Below are 19,714 nucleotides of genomic sequence, written 5' to 3'. Positions count from 1 at the left end.
TTCCAAGTCTTCAAAATCCACTCCAATTAACCTTAATCTTCACCAAAAGCTCAAGAATGAAGTTGGGTGGCTAGGGTTTTGGGGTTTCCCAACCCAGACCAGACTCACCGACTCACCAATTCAGCCACTTATTCTGCGGCACGGAGCCCGCTTTGACTCGCCGAGTTCTTCACTAGACTCGACGAGTTGACCCCCCCTTTTGACTTAGGGTTTCCTTTCCTTTATTGGTTTTTCTGATTCTGGGTGTTACAACTCTCCCCCAGTTAAACTAGACTTCATCCTCGAAGTCCTCTACGGCCAACTAACCTGCAATCCGCTCGCATCACTCTTGCGTGATGAATACAACTCTGGCCGACCACTTCCATTGACCTTCCGCATGATCACTTAGAATATAGCTAGTCATTGTAGATAACAATCCTCAAGGGTACTCTAATCCCGCTAATCCTGAGCACACAACTCACTCAACTGACAGTCCTTCCTGTACTCCCCGAGTACTTATGTTGGACATCCTAGGGGTTCTCCCCCTTTTTTCTTGCATGTTTACTGGCCTTCCCAAGGCAACGTTCCACTACTAACCACCTCCTCTACCACTATGAAGGACATATCCTTCATAGTATCCATTACTCCAGCCACTCCCAGTACTGGTCACTACTGCCAATGCACACTGAATACTTCTTGCTACTATAACTTAGTACTGAGCACCCAACCCAGTGAATGGATCAGGTAATCCTTTGAGTACAAGATTCATCCCAGTAATGGTTAGACTCATATAAGAGTTGTGTAACAGGGCCAAACCCTTCCCTATGAGATTGTTTAACGCTGCTTTAAGAGGTGTAACACTCATTGGTCAACTAGTTGTCTCGCACCATTCCCCTCTTATCATTGCTCCCTTTGACTAAGAACCCTGGTATCTTTTTTATCTGCCTTCCGGATAAACCGAGACCATCCTGGTCCCAGCTAATTAACCGTTAACTGGGTAACCGAAATCCCACTGGTTACTACACCCATCACAATCTCTTAGTCCCTCACAGTGGCTTCCGAGGATACTTTGGCTATCTGTAACTGCTCCATCTACTCTACCACTCTGATGCTATCAGTCCTGGGATCCCTAATCCCTTATCTTGACCCTAAGGTCCCTACCAGGTCCTACCTGCGCTGCTATAATCTCACGAGCCTCTCCTATGGGTCTCACCTGACTATACTACTGAGCATTCCTACTCCCAGGTCTCACAAATATTGCTACTAACATACAAGCCCCACCCACAGGTCTCACCCAATTGCATCCTAGAGTGGTCTCTCCCAAGGTCTCACTTATCTAGGGCTATACAGGCCAACTCCATACTAAACCTCAATGACTCAACCTTTCCTGATCCCTACCTTTCTAACTAATAGATACGGGCCTCCGCCCACACTCCGCGAACTAGGAGATACGGGCCTCCGCCCACACTCCGCTAACTACACTGCTAATGAATGCTACGACTTACCCGTAGTCTTACATCACTTCCTTTAATGACTCGCTGTTGGGGAATGCTGCAGTTATCCCGTGGTCCTACCACATCCTCCATGATGTCTCTACCACTGAATACTATTCCGAGGGCATCCTGACTCACCCGAGTCCTGGTAGCGATCCTTCAACCCGATTTCCAAAACCCGCCCTTAGTCATCAACTCCTACAACCACCTTGTAGTCTTACATCCCTGCTATACTCGCACCCTGTCGGGAAATCCTCAGCTTGTTTTCCCCAAACCATCGTCTATTAATCCCACATACATGAACCCAACGTTGGGAAGTTTTCCTAAATTCCCAACTCCTGCACTTCTCCACCCATACAACCATTCGGGATGCTTTCCCTTCTTACTCGAAGATTACTAACCCTTTCTACGTTTAGCATGCTACCGAACCTAGATACTTGAAGGGTTCTCCCCCACTTTGGTCCTACTAATCCCTTACAGTTCATAGCTTGAAAAGGATTCCCAATCCTTCCTATTATCTGAAGGGTCGATCTGATGTCACCCAACGTTTACCTCTGCTGGTAATCCAACTAGCTTTTACCAGACCTGAACCAATCCTGCCACTAACTGAGCACCTCTCAATCCCTAATTGCATTGCTACAGTGATTGCATCCTGAGAACCTGTGTTTAAGGTAAACATTTTCGCAATACTAACATACCGTCCATGGCATGCAGATGGCATATAACTCAATTATAGGTAGGTAATATAATATTCTAACAAATATACTTACTAACATCGATGCAATACCCTAACCATAAAATTCTGAATAAAAGTTAACAGGGGAACAAAAGATATAGACCTGTAACATCCGGTGCTGCTTGCGTCTTCATGGTTGACAACTGAAAAACCCTGCCTCCCACCGCAGGGGCCTCTGCTCGGCCGTGATGGCCGTCAGTGATCCTCAAAGTCGCAGGGGCAGGTGCTATCACCCATCCTGTCGAAAGCAAACTCGGGCATTGGGTCTTCTTGTGGCCCTGCTGACTGCAATGAAAACATATTAGGTTTGACCGCTAAGTGGTGGTAGCAGTACAATCTCTGCTAAAATGACCAGTCCCGCTGCACTTGAAGCAACCATAATCACCACCACTACCACTCCTACACGCACCCTCGTGCGTCCTGCCACACTTCCCATATCGGCCACGACTCTGAAAATCCCTCAATTTCGAATCTGACCCCTTGGGCCTTTTTCCCGAACCTCTGGCTACCTGAATCTCATCCGACTTCCTCTTCCTGATCTGCTCCAGATCAATCTCCCTTTCTCTGGCCCGAGCAATCATGTCCTCCAGCGTCTTTCAGCTGGACGTGCTCACAAACTCTTTGATGTCACTCCTCAACATCTCATGATATCGGGCCTTCTTCATCTCCTCATCCGCAACATACTGTGGAACAAGAAGAGCCCTCTATCTGAACTTGGCGGTGATCTCCGCCACAATCTCAGTCGTTTGCTGAAGATCTTGGAACTCCTATGCCAGCTGCTGCACCTCAATAATTGGTGCAAAATCATCTCTGAACCTGGCCGAGAAATCACTCAATATCATCGCGTCCAATGCAACATCATCACCAATGGCATGTCCAACCTCCTCCCACCAATCTCGTGCTTTGTCCTTCAGAAGACAGGAGGCAAGTCGTACCTTGTCCCCTCGGGACACTGACTTGTACGGAAAGCGTTGGAAACATCGGCCAACCATCTGCTGCTAGCAATGAGGTCCCTAGCCCCATGATAATCAGGAGCTCCACAGGCTCTAAACTCTCGGAATGTTAAGGTACGTGCTCCCATCAAAGCCATCATCTCTGCACGAAAGGCTCCCAACCACTCGTCCAAAATCTCTAGTATACCCTCCTTGACTGTGCCAAAAATCACAGGAGTCTGGTCCAAGATACTACGTGTGATCTTAGTTGATACAAACTCTCTCATCCGCTCCTCGAGCTGCTCAATCCCTGAACCCGATCCTGATCCCTCTCTGACACCTGATCCGCCCACTGGCCTCTCGCACAATGTCAACATATTGCAAACATATCATAATAACTATCAAAATACACATCACTGCTGCGGGATCACACATACACACACTACAAGTTTCCTGGTTTCATCTTGGCCCTTCTTAAATCGAGTACGAAATCTCTACCTTTAGTAGTATGGGCCCCTACTACCTTCCACATCTATCTGTACTTTCCTCAAGAATTGCTTCGACTACACCAAGTCCCTTTCATTGCTACTAACACTGCTCCCAACACTACTCTCATCCTAGGATTACCCTAGGGAAATATCCGACCCAACCAGTCCTCAGCTGCTGAAGGTCTCCTCGTGATGCCGATTAGCCATCACCTGAATACCATCACATGTAACGAGGCTCAGATAATCTTTCGAGTAAGGGACTCATCCCTACAACGGTTAGAATCATACGAGAGTTGCGCAATAGAGTCAAATCCAATACTCTAAGATTATTCAACCCTGATTACATGTGACTTAACGTATTCACCTAACAACTAACTCCTATCAATCAGAATCCCACAAAGCACAAAGCAAGCACAATCATACAAAGAAAAGTCTAATCATAACATCATCAAGCAATCATATTCACATATCAAGAATCTATACTAGCATGCGACATAAGCTCATATACTCAGGTATAACCTAAACAGACTATCCTACCACTGTCTAACCAATACTATCATGCAGCTCAAAAGCACATATAACAGGCACATAAGGCATCCTCTCTAGATCCTTAGTCCTAATCTAGCATGATGTTCTACTAACTGATAATCATAACATAACTTGTATGGGTATTTTGGGAGAACTTACTTGAGCTTGGCTGATTGCATGCACCACACCCTTTTCTCTTTTCTCTTTTCAAAGTTCTTTTCTTTCTAAAATACCTTTCGCTTTTTCTAAAACTCTTTTTCTTTTCCCAAAAAATTCATCTTTACGAAAACTGATTTTCTTTTGAAAATTTCTATACCAATTCCTCAGTTTGAGTCCAGACACACCCGAAAGTATGTCCGAATCCCTTAAACCAAGACTCTGATACCAACTTGTAACGACCCAAAAATCACAACTAAAATTTTCCTTTAAAACATTACTAAAACCATATTTATAAACCATAACATAAGTCATCTCATAAATTCGGAGTATCAATTCAAAACATGTTCTCATTATCAGAGTAAACATCCCAGACTGACTAACTATGGTGTGTGTCATGCAATCACCCCGAGCTCTTCCCACCGCCATCAGAAGTACCTGAAACCAAAACTGCAAATTGTAAGTACAAAGCTTAGTGAGTTTCCCAACCTACCACATACCGTACACATAACTGCATACTGCAAATACTGGGCCTCGCCCACTAACATATACATCAACGATGCTCTAACAACCCTTACCCCTAATAGAGGGCCAACAAATAACCAAACAAATAGAGGTCTGCTTCAAACCAACTGAAATGCTATGGGCCAACCATATTCTTACAATCACTCATGTTGCTATAGCTTAACTGCAATCTTTCCTGCCATGATCCGACCATGGTCTTCCATATGTGAATGATATGATTTAACCGTAGTCTTACAGACACTTCTATTGTTGCAGCCTACCTGCAGTCTCTCCTGCCATGATTCAACCTAGTTTTTCATATGTGAATGCTATGATCCAACCATAGTCTTACAATCACTTCCAGCCTATTTCAGCCAAACAAATGCTATAAGCCAAATTGTAGTATTACAACACTCATGTGAATGCTATATGCCTGATTTCACCTTAACAAGGGAAAAGAAAGAAAATAGATAGAAATAAGAATAAAATAAAAATAATTAGTTGAGTTTTATTAATGGAAAAAATAAAAATAGAAGGAAAACTTCCCCTTATACTCAGGACCGATTCAAACTGATTTGAGGCCCTGAACAAAATAAAAAAATAAAACCCTTAATAGTAAACCTTTTTCCATTGCATGCGACAATTTAGTATCAAACATTTTTTTTATAACAATAATACATACATAAAAAAAAAAAAAACCCTTATAAATCTGGAAGCTTTGGACAATCGTCCATGTGGACCCTCCCTCTCTTACAACCTTGTTTCTACTTTGGTTCAAATTTGAAAAAAAAAAACAAGATATTCAATTTGTTTTAACTTCTTTCCTTTCAAACTTGGGAACACAAATTTTTTTTTTCTAGGTGAAAACAAGGGCATAAAGTGTTAAAGATAACTAAATAAAGGGTTAAAATTTTCAAGCAGGAAAATGAAATCTTATCGGCGGACTTAGATTTTGAAATTTACGAAATCCAAAATATATCCAAAACATATCCGAGTGTTCACACGTGTGTTAATTACCGGCTTCCCAAAATAGCATTTACTACCAGTTTTATTATTTCTTTTTAGATTTAGATTATTTAAAATAATAGTAAAACATCAAATATATTTCTATATTTCTAATTTGTATTAAAAATTTATTTTAATAATTAATGCCTTCACAGTTATATCATATCAAATATAATTAATGACCGTTATGTTTATATTTGTTGGCATTTTGTATTAATTGCCTATCCATTTAATTATTTCAACTAAACTTAGGTGTAATATGATAATTTTTTTTTCGAAGAAATCGAATATTATTTTGACAATATAAATTAGAAAATAATAAAATAATAATATTTATTTTGGCAAAATTGTAAAATATATGAAAATTATATTCTATTTCAGTAATAAAATTATATTTCATATATTAATGACCGTTATTTATATTCGTTGGCATTTTGTATTAATTGCGTATCCATTTAATTACTTCAACTAAACTTAGGTGTAATATGATAATTTTTTTTTCCGAAGAAATCGAATATTATTTTAACAATATAAGTTAGAAAACAATAAAATATAATATTTATTTTGGCAAAATTGTAAAAGATATGAAAATTGCACTTTTCTTATGTAATCCAAACACGAATTAAGCACCAATATGATTTTTCATGTCACGAAATATTTATTTTAAGATTTAAAAAAAAGAAAACCATCTATGGCTGCACCGCACAACATATATGCAACATCTGATCTTTCGTAACTGATTGTTTTTTAGAAGACATTTCATTTAAAACCTATTGCGCGTGTTTTACGTTCGAGTATATTTTACATAATTTCGAAACCGTTTGGTAAATTTCATGTAAATATTTTTTTGTATTACATTGTCTATAACTAAATATTAATTAATCATAAAGTTTAATTACTAAAATGATCAAATTTATTCAAACTAACCGGAAAAATAACCATTGTCTTTGAAAATTTAACAAAATGAACATGTTGTTCGTTAAATTAAAAAATTTATTTATTGTTATTTAGCAATATTATGTTTAATTATTTTATATAAAAGTTTTTAAAAATCATATCATCACAACCAATCAATGATCTTTACATTTTATTTGTATATGATTAAACTAAATAACTTTTTAATTTATAAGAATTTTTAATTATTATATGGTTAATTTCAATTTTTTGTAACAGTCTACGGACGTTAAAAAATAAACATACTTCTTATTATAGATTACAACCGTTGGTTCATCTTATCAAGTTGACTTAAACATGCCAACCAATGAAAATGTGGTTTGATAGAAACTGTCTGTTGTTCCTAAACTATTATTTTAAGCGCTTTTTGCCTAACGGTAAAGATCGATTATGGTTCAATTTTGGTTGGAGATATATGTGTTAATTTAGGAATAGTTTAGTTTGCTGATAAAAACAAAAATAATTAAAATATTATAATATATTTTAAAAATTATTTACTAAAAATCATTTATTACAAGCTATAACTACAGAATAAACATTCAACCGTAAAAAAAAACCAACAAATTGCAGAAAAGGACCTCGTCTTTTTTACCTATAAATAAATCTTGTGTAGAGCCTAGTACGCACACTTGTTCCTTTTAGAATTCCTCAATTCTCCTCCCTGTCCACAAATGTTCACAAAAACAAGCCCTAATTTCCCTCCTTTTATGTCTCAAAAGCAATGGTTAAACTCTCTCTTTGAATGCTGTTATAGTTTCTTTCAGTAGAAAATCAACTGTTTTTGCTGTTCTATCAAAGATCGTGCTAGATTTCTAGGGTTTTTAAGGTCATTGAAAAACCCCTTCAAAATTTTAGCCTATTCTACTTCAAATTCCGTAGGGTTTTTGTTTTTTGTGCTTACAACGAGTTTTGTTAGGTTTTGAATGGTACGAGTAGACTGAGGTGCATCAGACTACTTTTTGTCCGAGGAGAAACCTAAGATAGTGAGAGAATTTGAAAATGGTGACGACAGATGTTGAGCTGCAACTAACGCAACAGCTCAAGGAGGCAGGGAAGCGGCTTTTACGGCCCCCGACTTCCGATGATGAACTTCTCCATGTTCTTGATGTAAGCCTTCATTTCTAAACCTTTTACGAGTTTGTTTGTTCGGTTTGTTTCTAGCATCCATTTCTGGAGGGTTTGTTGGGCAGTCTGAAATGTAATTATCTGTACTTTTGAGTCTTGCATGTTGTTTCTTGCTACTTATACCACCAATTTGGACGTTTTATGGTTAATTTGAGATTAGATAGTATCTTAATTTTGCATGATTATGCTGATTACTTTGTTCGGATTTAGTAATTGTCATGAGAGCATTGCTACATTTGTAATTTGCATTTATGTTACTTTTATGAACAGAAGTAGCAAAGTTTAGGTTCTCAGTGATCGTCAGTACTAGGGCGTATATTGAAAGGGTTAGAATCTAGCAATACTCGATTTGCCCTAATTCCTCAAAAAGGAGCCTCACTACATACCAAGAAAAACCCATATCCTTCACCTTAGATGGAGGGAGTAGCTTATCTGAATATCTTTTTGTTCCTTTCATAGAGAAATTTGAAAGGCGAAACGACCATACATGGTATTTAACATAGAAGATTAGATGAAGCTATATGCTACCTATAAGGTGTATGGAACTTCTGTAACACTGTTTTACTCTTAACCTTTATAATTCCCGTGTGACAATTGTCAAACTTTACCTGCATTATAGTTTATCTACCTTAATGCCCTGAATTTGTAATGAATCCTTTAGGCCATGGGATTTCTTCAGATTTAGATAACCAAAACGAGGTACTACAAGATACATAAAGAACATAATGTCTATATAAATCGTCTTTAGGTCATGTCTGAATCCGAATATAGGTAGTTTATAAATATAGGTTATCTATAGAATCAAACATGATTATACTCACGTAAATAAACTGTATGCGCAATAGGTAGTATGAAATAATAACAACTAGCATTGTAATTATGAGAAGTAATCACACGGGTATCCGGTATCTGATAGGATCTTAGCAGTATTCAAAGGCTAATGCAAGCCTATAGTTGTTTGTTTTATGTTTATTCCTTAATAAAACTTTAGAAGTAGGATTTTGTTGATCTAATTGGTTTTTGTTTACTTGTACATTTCAGCAAACGGATAAACTTCTATCGATGGTGGATCAATCTCCCAATGATTTAATGAAAGAAGTACTAACTCCATTACAAAAGTGCTTGGTTGATAGAAGTCTTGTAGATCATTCAAATGTGGATGTGAAAGTTGCAGTGGCTGCATGTCTCAGTGAAATAACAAGAGTCACAGCACCTGAAGCCCCGTTTGATGATCAGGAACTGAAGGTACAACAGATCAAACATTAAACTGTCTCATAATACTCTTTCCAAAGATTCAGTTTATTTATATTTTATATTTATATCTACAGGATGTCTTTCGCTTGATTGTTTCTACATTTGAGAATTTATCAGACAAGTCCAGCCGTTCGTATATCAAGAGGGCCTCAATTCTTGAAACTGTTTGCAAAGTTAGATCATGTGTTCTTATGCTTGATCTTCAATGTGAAGAGTTGATTGTGGAGATGTTTGAACACTTTCTGAAATCAATAAGGTATGTTGTTTGTTATAGAGAGTACCTTAACTTAACTACCATTTCAAGTTATTTTAGTAATGACGCATGAATACCCTTTTTACATTTTATCCGTGTTACCTAAAACGTTTTGCTTTCTTTTCAATTTCAGGGAACATCATCCCGACATCATATTTTCATCAATGGTAGATATTATGAGCCTTATCTTTGAAGAAATCGAAGAAGTTTCAAATAACTTGCTTAAACCACTACTGTTTAGCATTAAAAATGACAGCGAAGTATTGTTTTTCCCTAATTTCCTTTCTTGCTTTGTTTTTTTTTTTTGACAAATGACAAATGACAACAAATGACTTTCCTCTATGTAGGGAGTTCTACCAGTGGCACGAAAATTGGGGGAAAAAATACTTGAGAGGTCTAGAGCTATACTCAGGCCTTATTTGAGTAAAACCTTTCCTGATTTAGGTGATTCATTAGATAACTATAGCCCAGTTTTGGCTGCTGTATGTGAAGGGGCAACTGTTTTTGAGCAAAATGATGAGAGTGATTTGGTGCAGCAACAGGTATAATTTGAAAGTTATCTCACTACATGCTTCTTGAAGTAATTGTATTGATGACAATGACATGATCTACTTTTTTGTTTAAACTCTTATATTCCAGACTGATGAGAACAAATTGGCCAAGGAATGTTCAGAAGAGGCACCACAGGCATGCTATTTATTTTATTTTTGATCCTGTAAAGTTTCTTTTCTATTATGTAACATGCTTTCTTTCTGTATGAATTATGAAATGCTACAGGCTGATGAGACCAAGATTACAGTAGTATCTTCGGAAGAGACAAGTCAGGTGGTTAAAGAGAATTCAGAAAGGCCTGCAGAGATTGTTGCGACTCCCACCAGAATTTTGAAAATAGTTATGAGCAATGGAGGAAGAGTTACTTTGACTGAAAAAGATTCATCACCTGTTAAAGAGTCCTCAAAGAAGCCAGAAGAAGCCATTGAACATCAAGATTCTAGTTTGGCTAGTAAAGCCGACATTAAAGATTCATCACCTGTTAAAGAGTCCTCAAAGAAGCCAAAAGAAGCCATTGAACATCAAGATTCTAGTTTGGCTAGCAAAGCCGACATTAATGATTCGGTTGCTGAGTTGGCACATGTAGAATACGAAAAGGAAGGAAATAAGATTGATGCCACATTGGAATCAGTCCAACCTTCCAATTCTTCTCATGGTGAAAACAAAGATGAGAGAGAAAATGATATTCAAGTTTCTGTTCCAGAAATAGAATCAAAACCAGAAGAGACTTCCAATAAGGAAACCATGACATCAGCCGAACCTTCTGTTTCTTCTCATGCTGAAAGTAAAGACGAGAAAGGCGATGAAAAGAAAGATGATGAAAATAAGGATGATGGAAATAAGGATGATGAAAAGAAAGATGATGAAAAGAAGGATGATGAAAAGAAAGATGATGAAAAGAAGGATGATGAAAAGAAAGATGATGAAAATAAGGATGATGAAAAGAAAGATGAGAAAGCTGATGAAATTCAAGTGTCTGAAACCGAGGTTGTAAATGGTCCATCACAAAGTGGAAGCCTTCCGGAAGAGATGAATGTTGAGAAGGTATCAGCTCAAGAAGAGGAATCTGAGGTGGCAAAGGCTGGTTTAGAATCACAAAGTGGGGGCCTACAGTATAAGATTCATATTAGAAAAGGTCCTCGTTCAAAGAAAAAGAGTATGATTAAAGATGATACACCTCTAATAGATGTTATAAAGAAAAAGAAGGCATCCATCTTTCAGAAAGATAAACTTCCAGTTCCAGCTACAACTGCCACACCAGAAGACGAGAAAAAAGCGGATACAGTTGCTTCAGGGGCAAAATCCGGTAAGAAAGTGGGCGGTGGTGGTTCAGCGAAAAGGAAGCGTAAGATGTCTGGTAAGAAAAGTGGTGGTGGAAAGTCGGGGGCAAAAAAGGCAAAAAAGTCATTGATTGAAAAAGATGATGAGAGTGATTCTTTTGATAAACCACTGAGACAGTCTTCTGCTGGTAAAGAAGATGAAACTGATTCAGATTCAAAGCCAATTAAGTTACCTGCTATTGCTAAAAAAGGTAACAAAAACACTTCTTCTTCAGCAAAGAACAAAGATGGAAAAAAGAACGCCTCAAGTAGTAAAAAAAAACTTGAAGAGAAGGACCAAGCAAAATCCTTGCCTGAAGATGATGATGATGTAATCGTAAGTTGTTTATTTTACTGATTTTCCTTTTTTACCTTTTTTTTTGCACTTGGAGTAATCAAACTATTTACCTTTTTTAAGGGGATGGATATTTCTCCAAAGCTTGCGGAAGAAGGTAAATCGGAGGAAAGCTTAAAAAGAAAAAGATCCGTTGGTAAAAATAATGTAATGCTCATAACTCTTTGACTTTTTTATTTATTTAGAAGAAGGAATCAAAAGTTGACTTTTTGTTTACTTATTATAGTCACAGGCTAACAAGAACGTAAAGTATGATGATAGCCTGATTGGTTTGAAGGTTAAAGTTTGGTGGCCGGATGATCATAAGTAAGCGGCCTAAGACCTAGTTTTAAAACTTTATTTAAAGATTTGACATGTTTTTATCTCATGATTATTATTCACATTCTTATTTCTTAATTGCAGGTATTACGAAGGTGTTATTGAATCCTTTGATTCTGCTAAAAACAAGCATAAGGTCATTTCGATACTTACCTTTTAATTTTTTATAAAGTTTTAAGTTATCGTTTTATATCACTCATGTTATTATGGGAGTTTAATTAATAAAACAGGTTTCATATGTTGATGGAGATGTAGAAACATTGAATCTTAAAAAAGAAAAATGGGAAATTTTGCAAGAGTTTTCTGCACGAAATGAGGTGAATTCTATTTCTATTTCTATGTATGCTGATTTTTTTTGCCAAATTATCTTTTTCTTTAAAAATATTATTTATTGATTAAATAACAGAAGAAACCGGCTGAAGTTCATAGCACTGATGATGATGAGACATTATCCAAAATTATTACTTACAAATCAAAGGGTAAAAGTGACTCCGCAAAGTCAAAGTCAAAATCAAAGTCAAACGGTGTTGATGAAAAAGAATTAGATGATGGTGATGCTGCAGAAAAGTCAACCGAGGGTGAAAAGAGTGGGTCAAAGGGCGGAAAGAAGAGAAAGAAGATGTAGGTACCTCTTGGATGGGATCGGATCTTCTGTGATATACTAGTTTTTTACATTACAATGGATTGGTAGATGTGGGTAATTAGTTAAAGTCCAGATATAAGAGTAGTCAATAGTCATGTTGAAATTGCTTGGTAGAAGGTAATTGTGCTTAAGTTTGTATCTTATAGTAAGTAGGCTAAAATTTACCTGTATCTTTTGAAGACCTACAGTAGGGGGGGTAATTAGTAAGGCTAATTTCTGTTATAAATAGCGTTGGATGTGTAGTGTGTTGGCTTTTATGCTTTCTTCTAAAAACTTTGCAAATTATATATAACTTTTGCTTATCTTTCAAAAAACATCAAGTTTTCAGCTCAAAATGGTGAGATATGTGGATCTGAATGAAATTGTGAGGTTAAATATCATTAGTGGCTGTTTAAGATCCAATAAATCGGTTCCTTTAAACGAAGTAACATACAACTCTATTGATTTGTATCAATTTCATTCAGCGAAATGGTGCCATATTAAAATCATCAATCTTGTATTAATTTTGTTTCAGTTATATAATCATTGGTTAGAACATTTAACGGTATAAGTTTATTTATTTCACATCTAGAAAAGGAAAAAATTACGCTTTTATTGTAAAAGTTGTACATGATGTGTTTAAAGTGCAAGTGATCTATCAAATATGTGATGTGATCTATCAAATATGTGATGTGAAACACGTCACAGCCCCAAAACCGAACTACTTTTTCTTGGGGATGAAAAAAGAAATTGATGATAAAAGAGGAAAATTGTGTATGTGTCTAATGGCTAATGACTCCTTTATATACCAAAACTTGTCATATTTCCAACTATCTACATTATCGAAGTCCAAACAACAGCAAAAGTTGCTTTTGGGGATTAGTTAATTAATGTACATGTTGGGTTTTCAGACATAAACTCCACCTCATCTTGATTCTCGAGGTAAAAAGGTCACTAATGAGGTGTGCCACCTCCCATAAACTAGTCCGGACGCGCCAAGCCTGAACCTTGAACGAAAGACCGAAGCACTAGGGTCAGCGCGATACATGGCCATATTGAACGAAACGATGATGCTTTTGGTCGAAGCATTTGAATCAAATACGTTGTGAACAAGCATCCTATGAAATTACATCAAAAGGGCATGGGGAATGACATACGATATAGCCTGTGATTGCCGAATAATTCGTTCTAACTCGTGTATTCATAATGACAAGACTGACTACACTTCCTAAACACTATTTTTGTACCTTCGACCTCAACTACATTAATGAAGACGAGACAATGTGACGTCCCCATTTTCACGATCAGAAAAGACCGATTTTGTTTATGCTTTATAAAAATCAGAGTACCTCTTTTAATAAAAATGTTGCGGAATTTGTTCCCAGTAAAACATGATAAATACGTTATTAAAGCATTTCCGAAGAAAAATATTTTTATTCATTTTTAAAGCATTTGGGATGTCATTGTCAATACAGTAAATAAACATAAACAAAACTTACATTCATTATCACTAGTGATTTATATATCTTTAATCTTGTGACATCCCCATTTTCACGGCCAGAATAGACCGATTTCGTTTATGCTTTATAAAAATCAGAGTACTTCTTTTAATAAAAATGTTGTGGAATTTGTTCCCTATTAAAATACGATAAATACGTTATTAAAACATTTTCGAAGAAACGTATTTTATTCATTTCAAAACGTTTGAGATGTCATCGTTAATACAGAAACATAAGCATAAATAGAACTTACATTTATTTATTCTAGTGATCTACATCTCTTTAAATCTCTCAGTGTAATGTGACTTCATATCAACACCTGTGATATAAATGTGATATAAATAAACTGAGTGAGTCAGGTTGGGAAACCTGGTGAGTACATATGGTTTTCAACCCACAATAATATAATTATTATGTTTAAACACTCAAACAATCAACCCAATTATCCATCCCCATTAACTTCTTTACTCTTAAGGATTTAACCTAAGAGTCATCTATCCTGCATTTGTTTATTCCGAAGTCCCTTACTTCCAGGGTCATAGGACTGACACTAAATACATAGCTGCCAATGTTCGTTCGTAAAGCACTAATTCCATAGCTGCTATAGTCTACTCATCGGGTACTAAATCCATAGCTACCAGTGTTCATCTAATTGGTACTAAGTCCATAGCTACCAATTCCTAACAGGTACTAAATCCATAGCTACCAACGTCTAACAGGTACTAAATCCATAGCTACCGGTGTTTGTCCAATAGACACTAAGTCTATAGCTGCCAATGTATACTCTCATCATCTTATATTTCTCGTCATTCATCTACCCATGTTATACCCAACATATTCGTATATATAAAATACATATACAATTTAAATCATTTAAAACATGTATAAAACGTTCATCCAACATAGACAGCAAATATTCGGATAATATGCACACATAGCACGCAGTTTATATAAAATACTTCATATATATGCGTAAGATGAAAGGGAACTATGCACTCACCTGATAAGGTGATGACTTGGTACTCGGACAACACTTCGTTATTGTTAAAACAATTTTCCTCGGGCAAAACCTAGTATCATTACCACTAGAGTTTAGTCTAACGTTAACTGCGACTAATTAATAGTCTAGATATTATTATTATTATATAAGCGTTAAGAAACACTCTTATATAACTCATAATAATATCCCAAATACTCATTTTAATTTCCTAATAACGTTACTATATTAAAACATAAGCTATACAAAAGATAGGGTAGGTATAGCTCCCTTAAAACGGTTTTTTTTTTTTTTTTTGCAAAATTGGGCTTCGCTGGAGCAGCGTTTCCGAGCTGAAAGGCTCCACCTCTCGGAGCTTCCCGATGCTCCGGGACTTGCTTTTAACACCTTGGAGGTGCTAAGGAAAAACCTTGAAGGTTTGGGGGTATTTGGGAGGAAAGAAGTGGAGAGTTGTGAAGAAAATGAGAGATTTTCGCCTCTTTTTATAGGCTTCCAGCGCCGAGTACGCCGAGCGTACTCAAAAATTACGCTAAGCGTAATGGTTACGCTGAGCGTAATCAAAATTACGCTGGGCGTAATGTGCCACGTGTCACCATCTGGTGGCTAGCCTTGGGGAGGAAGCAACGACTGTGATCTCGCCACGTCACCCAAACTCGCACAACACCCTCCCGACTTAGAAAAATCATAACTTTCACATACGAGCTCCATTTTCGATGTTCTTTATATCCACGCGAAGGTGGGAACGTACTCTACAACTTTCGTTTAGACTCCGTCGGCTAATTTTGGGTCAATTTTAAATTTTATATTATTAACAGGCCGGGACATGATTGGTCCGTTAAATTCTCATAACTTCTTCATCCGATGTCCGTTTTCGCCCATCTTTTTCTCGTTACGCTACTCTTCATGATCTTCGATTCTCTTTTAGGTTGTGTCGGATAAAACCGCTCGATCTAATATTCGAATTTCGGACTGTACACTGCTAATTCGAAACTTCGAAAAATCATAACTTCTGCATACGAAGTCAGATTTGGGCGTTCTTTTTATCGATGTTCTTAGTTTAACACATTCTACGACTTTCGTTTATATTGATAAGGCTAAAAATCGCTCTATCGTAAATTCACTATTTACGCTTCCCGGTGCCGTGTCGGTTCCATCGCAAAACTTCGACGGGTCATAACTTCTTCGTTATAACTCGGATTTCGGCGTTCTTTATATGTACAGAAACGTTGTAATATATTCTACAACTTGTTTAAGATTATTTATTCTAAATAATCTTTTGTCGAAAATTCATTTTCGACCCCTATTGCCTCTAAATTGACTAGCCCAGATCTACGGGCGTTACAAATCTCTCAGTGTAATGTGATTTCATATCAACACCTGTGATATAAATAAACTGAGTGGGTCAGGTTGGGAAACCTGGTGAGTACATAGGGTTTTCAACCCACAATAATATAATTATTATGTTTAAGCATCAAACAATTAACCTAATTACCGATCCCCATTATCTTCTTAAGGATTTACCCTAAGAATAAACTACTCCTCGTTCATTCATTTCTAAGGATCATCCTAAGGAAACAACACGAAGTCCATCGTTGCTAATGACATAGTTGTCAAGCACAACTGCTAATATTATCACTTAGGCGCAACTACCAGAATTGTGACATTCTCTATGAGGCGCTTCTGCCGGTATTGTCCTTTAAACACTACTGTCATGGTTATAATGTTCTATATTAGACACAACTACCGATACTATCCTTAGAGCGTAGCTGCTAGGATGTTTATCATAGATCTAAAACATCTACAAATTTTGGAGCAACTGCCTGTGCTCATCTATAGGGTATTAGGTCCATTGTTGCCAATGTTCACCTATAGGGCACTAGGTCCATACTACTAATGTTCCTCTATTTCAGCCTTCATACCTTATCATTCATCTACCCATGTTTTACCCAACATATTTTGTAGATATAAAATACATATACAATTTAAATCATTTAAAACATGTATAAAATCGTTCATCCAACATAAACAACAAGTATTCAGACAATATGCACACATAGTACATAATTTATATAAAATACTTCATATCTATATGTAAGATGAAAGTAACTATGCACTCACATGTTAAGGTGGTGATTCTGAACTTAGACAACGCTTCGTTACTTTTGAAATGTTTTCCTTTGTCGAAACCTAGTATCATTACCATTAGGGTTTAGTCTATCATTCACCGAGACTAATTAATAGTCTAGCTATTATTACTTTTATATAAGTGTTAAACAATACTTATTATAAGTTCTTAATAACGTTACTATAATTAAATAAAAGCTATATTAAAAATAGCGTAGACGTAGCTCACTTACAACGGGTTTTATAGAAAATCGGGCTTCGCTTGGAGAAGCGTTTTTGAGCCGAGGGCTCTTCTTTTCGGAGCTGTCAGGCGCTCCGGGGCTTCCGCCTCATGCTAGGTAGTTACCCTAGGCTTTGGGGGGTTAGGGAGGCTTAGAGAGAGAGAGAGAGAGAGAGAGAGAGAGAGAGAGAGAGAGAGAGAATTTAGAGAGAGAAAGAAGGGTTTAAAGGTGTGAGGAAATGGCATGATCCGACATTTCTATTTATAGGGTGAAATCCTGACGGACTCGCTGAGTCGGTACCACTTGTCAGCTTTCTGGTGGCAAAACGTGAGTGGCCTACATTGTGCCACGTCACACCTTTTGCAACAACACCATGTCGACTTCTAAACTCCGTAACTTTCGCATACAAACTTCGTTTTCGACATTCTTTATATCCACGCGTAGGTAAAAACAAGATCCACAACTTTCATTTTGACTACATAGTCTAATTCTCGACCAATGTTAAATTTAATAGTAGGAGGAGATTAGACTGTTAAATAACCACGAAAAATTTGTAACTCCTTCATACGGACTCCGTTTTCGTCTGTATTTTTACCGTTGAGTTCCTATTAATGAGATATTTAACTCTCATTTAGGTCGCATAAGCCAAAAACCACTTGAACTAAAATTTGAGTTTTAGGCTGTGCACTGCTAAGCTAAATTTTAGAAAATTCATAACTTCCTCATACAAAGTCAGATTTGGGCGTTTTTTTTGTATGTTCTCGGTTTAACGTATAATAAAATTTTTGTTTAGATCACTAAGTCTATAAAGTCTTCTATCATAAATTCACTATTTACGTCTCCCGGTGCCGTGTCGGTTTTGCTGAAAAACTTCGACGTGTCATAACTTCTTCGTTATAACTTGGATTTCAGCGTTCTTTATATGTATGGAACCCTTGAGACATATCCTACAACTTGGTTAAGATTATTGATTCTAAATAATATTTTGTCGAAAAGTCATTTCGACCCCTATTATTTCTAAATTGACTAGCCTAGATCTACGGGCGTTATAGACAGATACCTGCTCGGCCCATTTCTATTGCCATTTCCTCATGCACGAGGATATAAAAGGAGTCCGACTTTAACACAAAAGGGGTATAGAAACTTAAGCCTTTTCCTCAATTTGTATCGATTAATTACCTATCTTGATTTCTGACTTTGGCATCCGAGCGTTATCTGTTGGATAAGGTGTCTAAGTCCATAACTATATTTGGTATGTACTTGACCCATTTTAGCATGGTCCATTTAGGTTGCATGGCATCATAACAATTAGATAGAAAAATGAGAAAATAATACTTATGGTTTGTTAATATATTATAGGTTCTAATATATTAATATGAAATCATATTATTTAATTAGTATTGATCAAAAATTAATTTGGAATTAATTTTATGATCAAAAGAGACTTATTAAATATATAGGGATTGATTGTGTAAATCTTTCATTCTTATATAGTTGGCTTAAGGTCCATGATTCACTAGATTGGGCTAGAACCCATTGGGTGCTCCATAGATGCTCTATGGAGGTTAAAACCCATGGATCATGGGGAAATGAAAAGCCATGCGCATTAGGGTTTACATGGTGTAACCCTACATGTGGCACACTATAAACAGACCCCATAGGCTAGCAAAATCGGCACATAGACAAGAACAAGGATGGCTAGCCGATTTTGTGGTGAAGTGTTCTTCTCTCAAGTTATTCCAAGGGTTTTTGGTGTTGTGTGAAACATTTGAGGCATCACACTTGGGGTGCTAGGCTCACAAGGTCTTCAAGTGTTAGGGTGCAAAGTCATGCTTGGATGGAGCTTTACCCACTTTTATGTGTAATGAGTTGCTTTTCCTTTATAAGGAAGTGAACGACACTCATTTTATGTAAGGAACCATTTAGAGTGTTAGACTAGAGAGAGAAATTGTATACAAACCCATTTGTATAATCTTTCTAGATCTAATATGAGCTTACACATATTTATTTACTCCTTGTATTCTTGATTTTACATGATGATTCACTAGATCTTTCATATTCCGCACATGCCATCTTAATCAACACCACATCATTTGGTATCAGAGCTATTGGGGTGAAAAGTTCTTCATGTATGACTTTGTAATGTTTGACTTGTGTAGACCCACTTGCATGTGGTGCATTAGCCTTTAGACCCATGTGTTAGTGAGAGTGAGAGAGAGACATGTAAACACCTCTATATAAGGTGAGTTTGTCCACTTGTAGAGGTGTGCTTGAGGGATGTAAAAGTGAGTGTGTAAGTG

At 36.8% G+C, this 19,714-nt stretch overlaps 1 protein-coding gene across 3 annotated transcripts; it reads left to right on the top strand.

The window, feature by feature from the left end:
- The first annotated feature begins 7,407 nt into the window (after positions 1 to 7,407).
- On the top strand, positions 7,408 to 12,820 carry LOC145034704 (uncharacterized). Of its 3 annotated transcripts, none has more exons than XM_078983190.1 (13): positions 7,408 to 7,601; positions 7,692 to 7,882; positions 8,942 to 9,145; positions 9,229 to 9,410; positions 9,541 to 9,667; positions 9,755 to 9,949; positions 10,047 to 10,094; positions 10,185 to 11,615; positions 11,697 to 11,780; positions 11,860 to 11,939; positions 12,036 to 12,087; positions 12,182 to 12,268; positions 12,358 to 12,820. In XM_078983190.1, the coding sequence occupies exons 2-13, from the start codon at positions 7,775 to 7,777 to the stop codon at positions 12,574 to 12,576; spliced, it is 2,817 nt and encodes a 938-aa protein (XP_078839316.1). In that variant the 5' UTR covers positions 7,408 to 7,601; positions 7,692 to 7,774; the 3' UTR covers positions 12,577 to 12,820. The 3 variants fall into 3 exon arrangements, with proteins under 3 accessions (XP_078839316.1, XP_078839318.1, XP_078839317.1); XM_078983191.1 differs by having other exon boundaries at positions 7,412 to 7,499; XM_078983192.1 differs by having other exon boundaries at positions 7,408 to 7,882; positions 10,185 to 11,609.
- Positions 12,821 to 19,714: the final 6,894 nt, after the last annotated feature.

The sequence above is a fragment of the Lactuca saligna genome, chromosome 3 (assembly GCF_052625555.1).
Source record: "Lactuca saligna cultivar CGN05327 chromosome 3, ASM5262555v1, whole genome shotgun sequence".
Lineage (NCBI taxonomy): Eukaryota > Viridiplantae > Streptophyta > Magnoliopsida > Asterales > Asteraceae > Lactuca > Lactuca saligna.
This window is presented reverse-complemented; position numbering and strand designations above follow the sequence as displayed.

Bases quoted from the DNA above. Each gene is read 5' to 3' on its own strand.
- LOC145034704 (XM_078983190.1), top strand. From the start codon at position 7,775: ATGGTGACGACAGATGTTGAGCTGCAACTAACGCAACAGCTCAAGGAG. The intron at 10,095-10,184 runs GCATGCTATTTA...GAAATGCTACAG, and splicing joins GTTCAGAAGAGGCACCACAG to GCTGATGAGACCAAGATTAC. The intron at 11,616-11,696 runs GTAAGTTGTTTA...ACCTTTTTTAAG, and splicing joins AAGATGATGATGATGTAATC to GGGATGGATATTTCTCCAAA.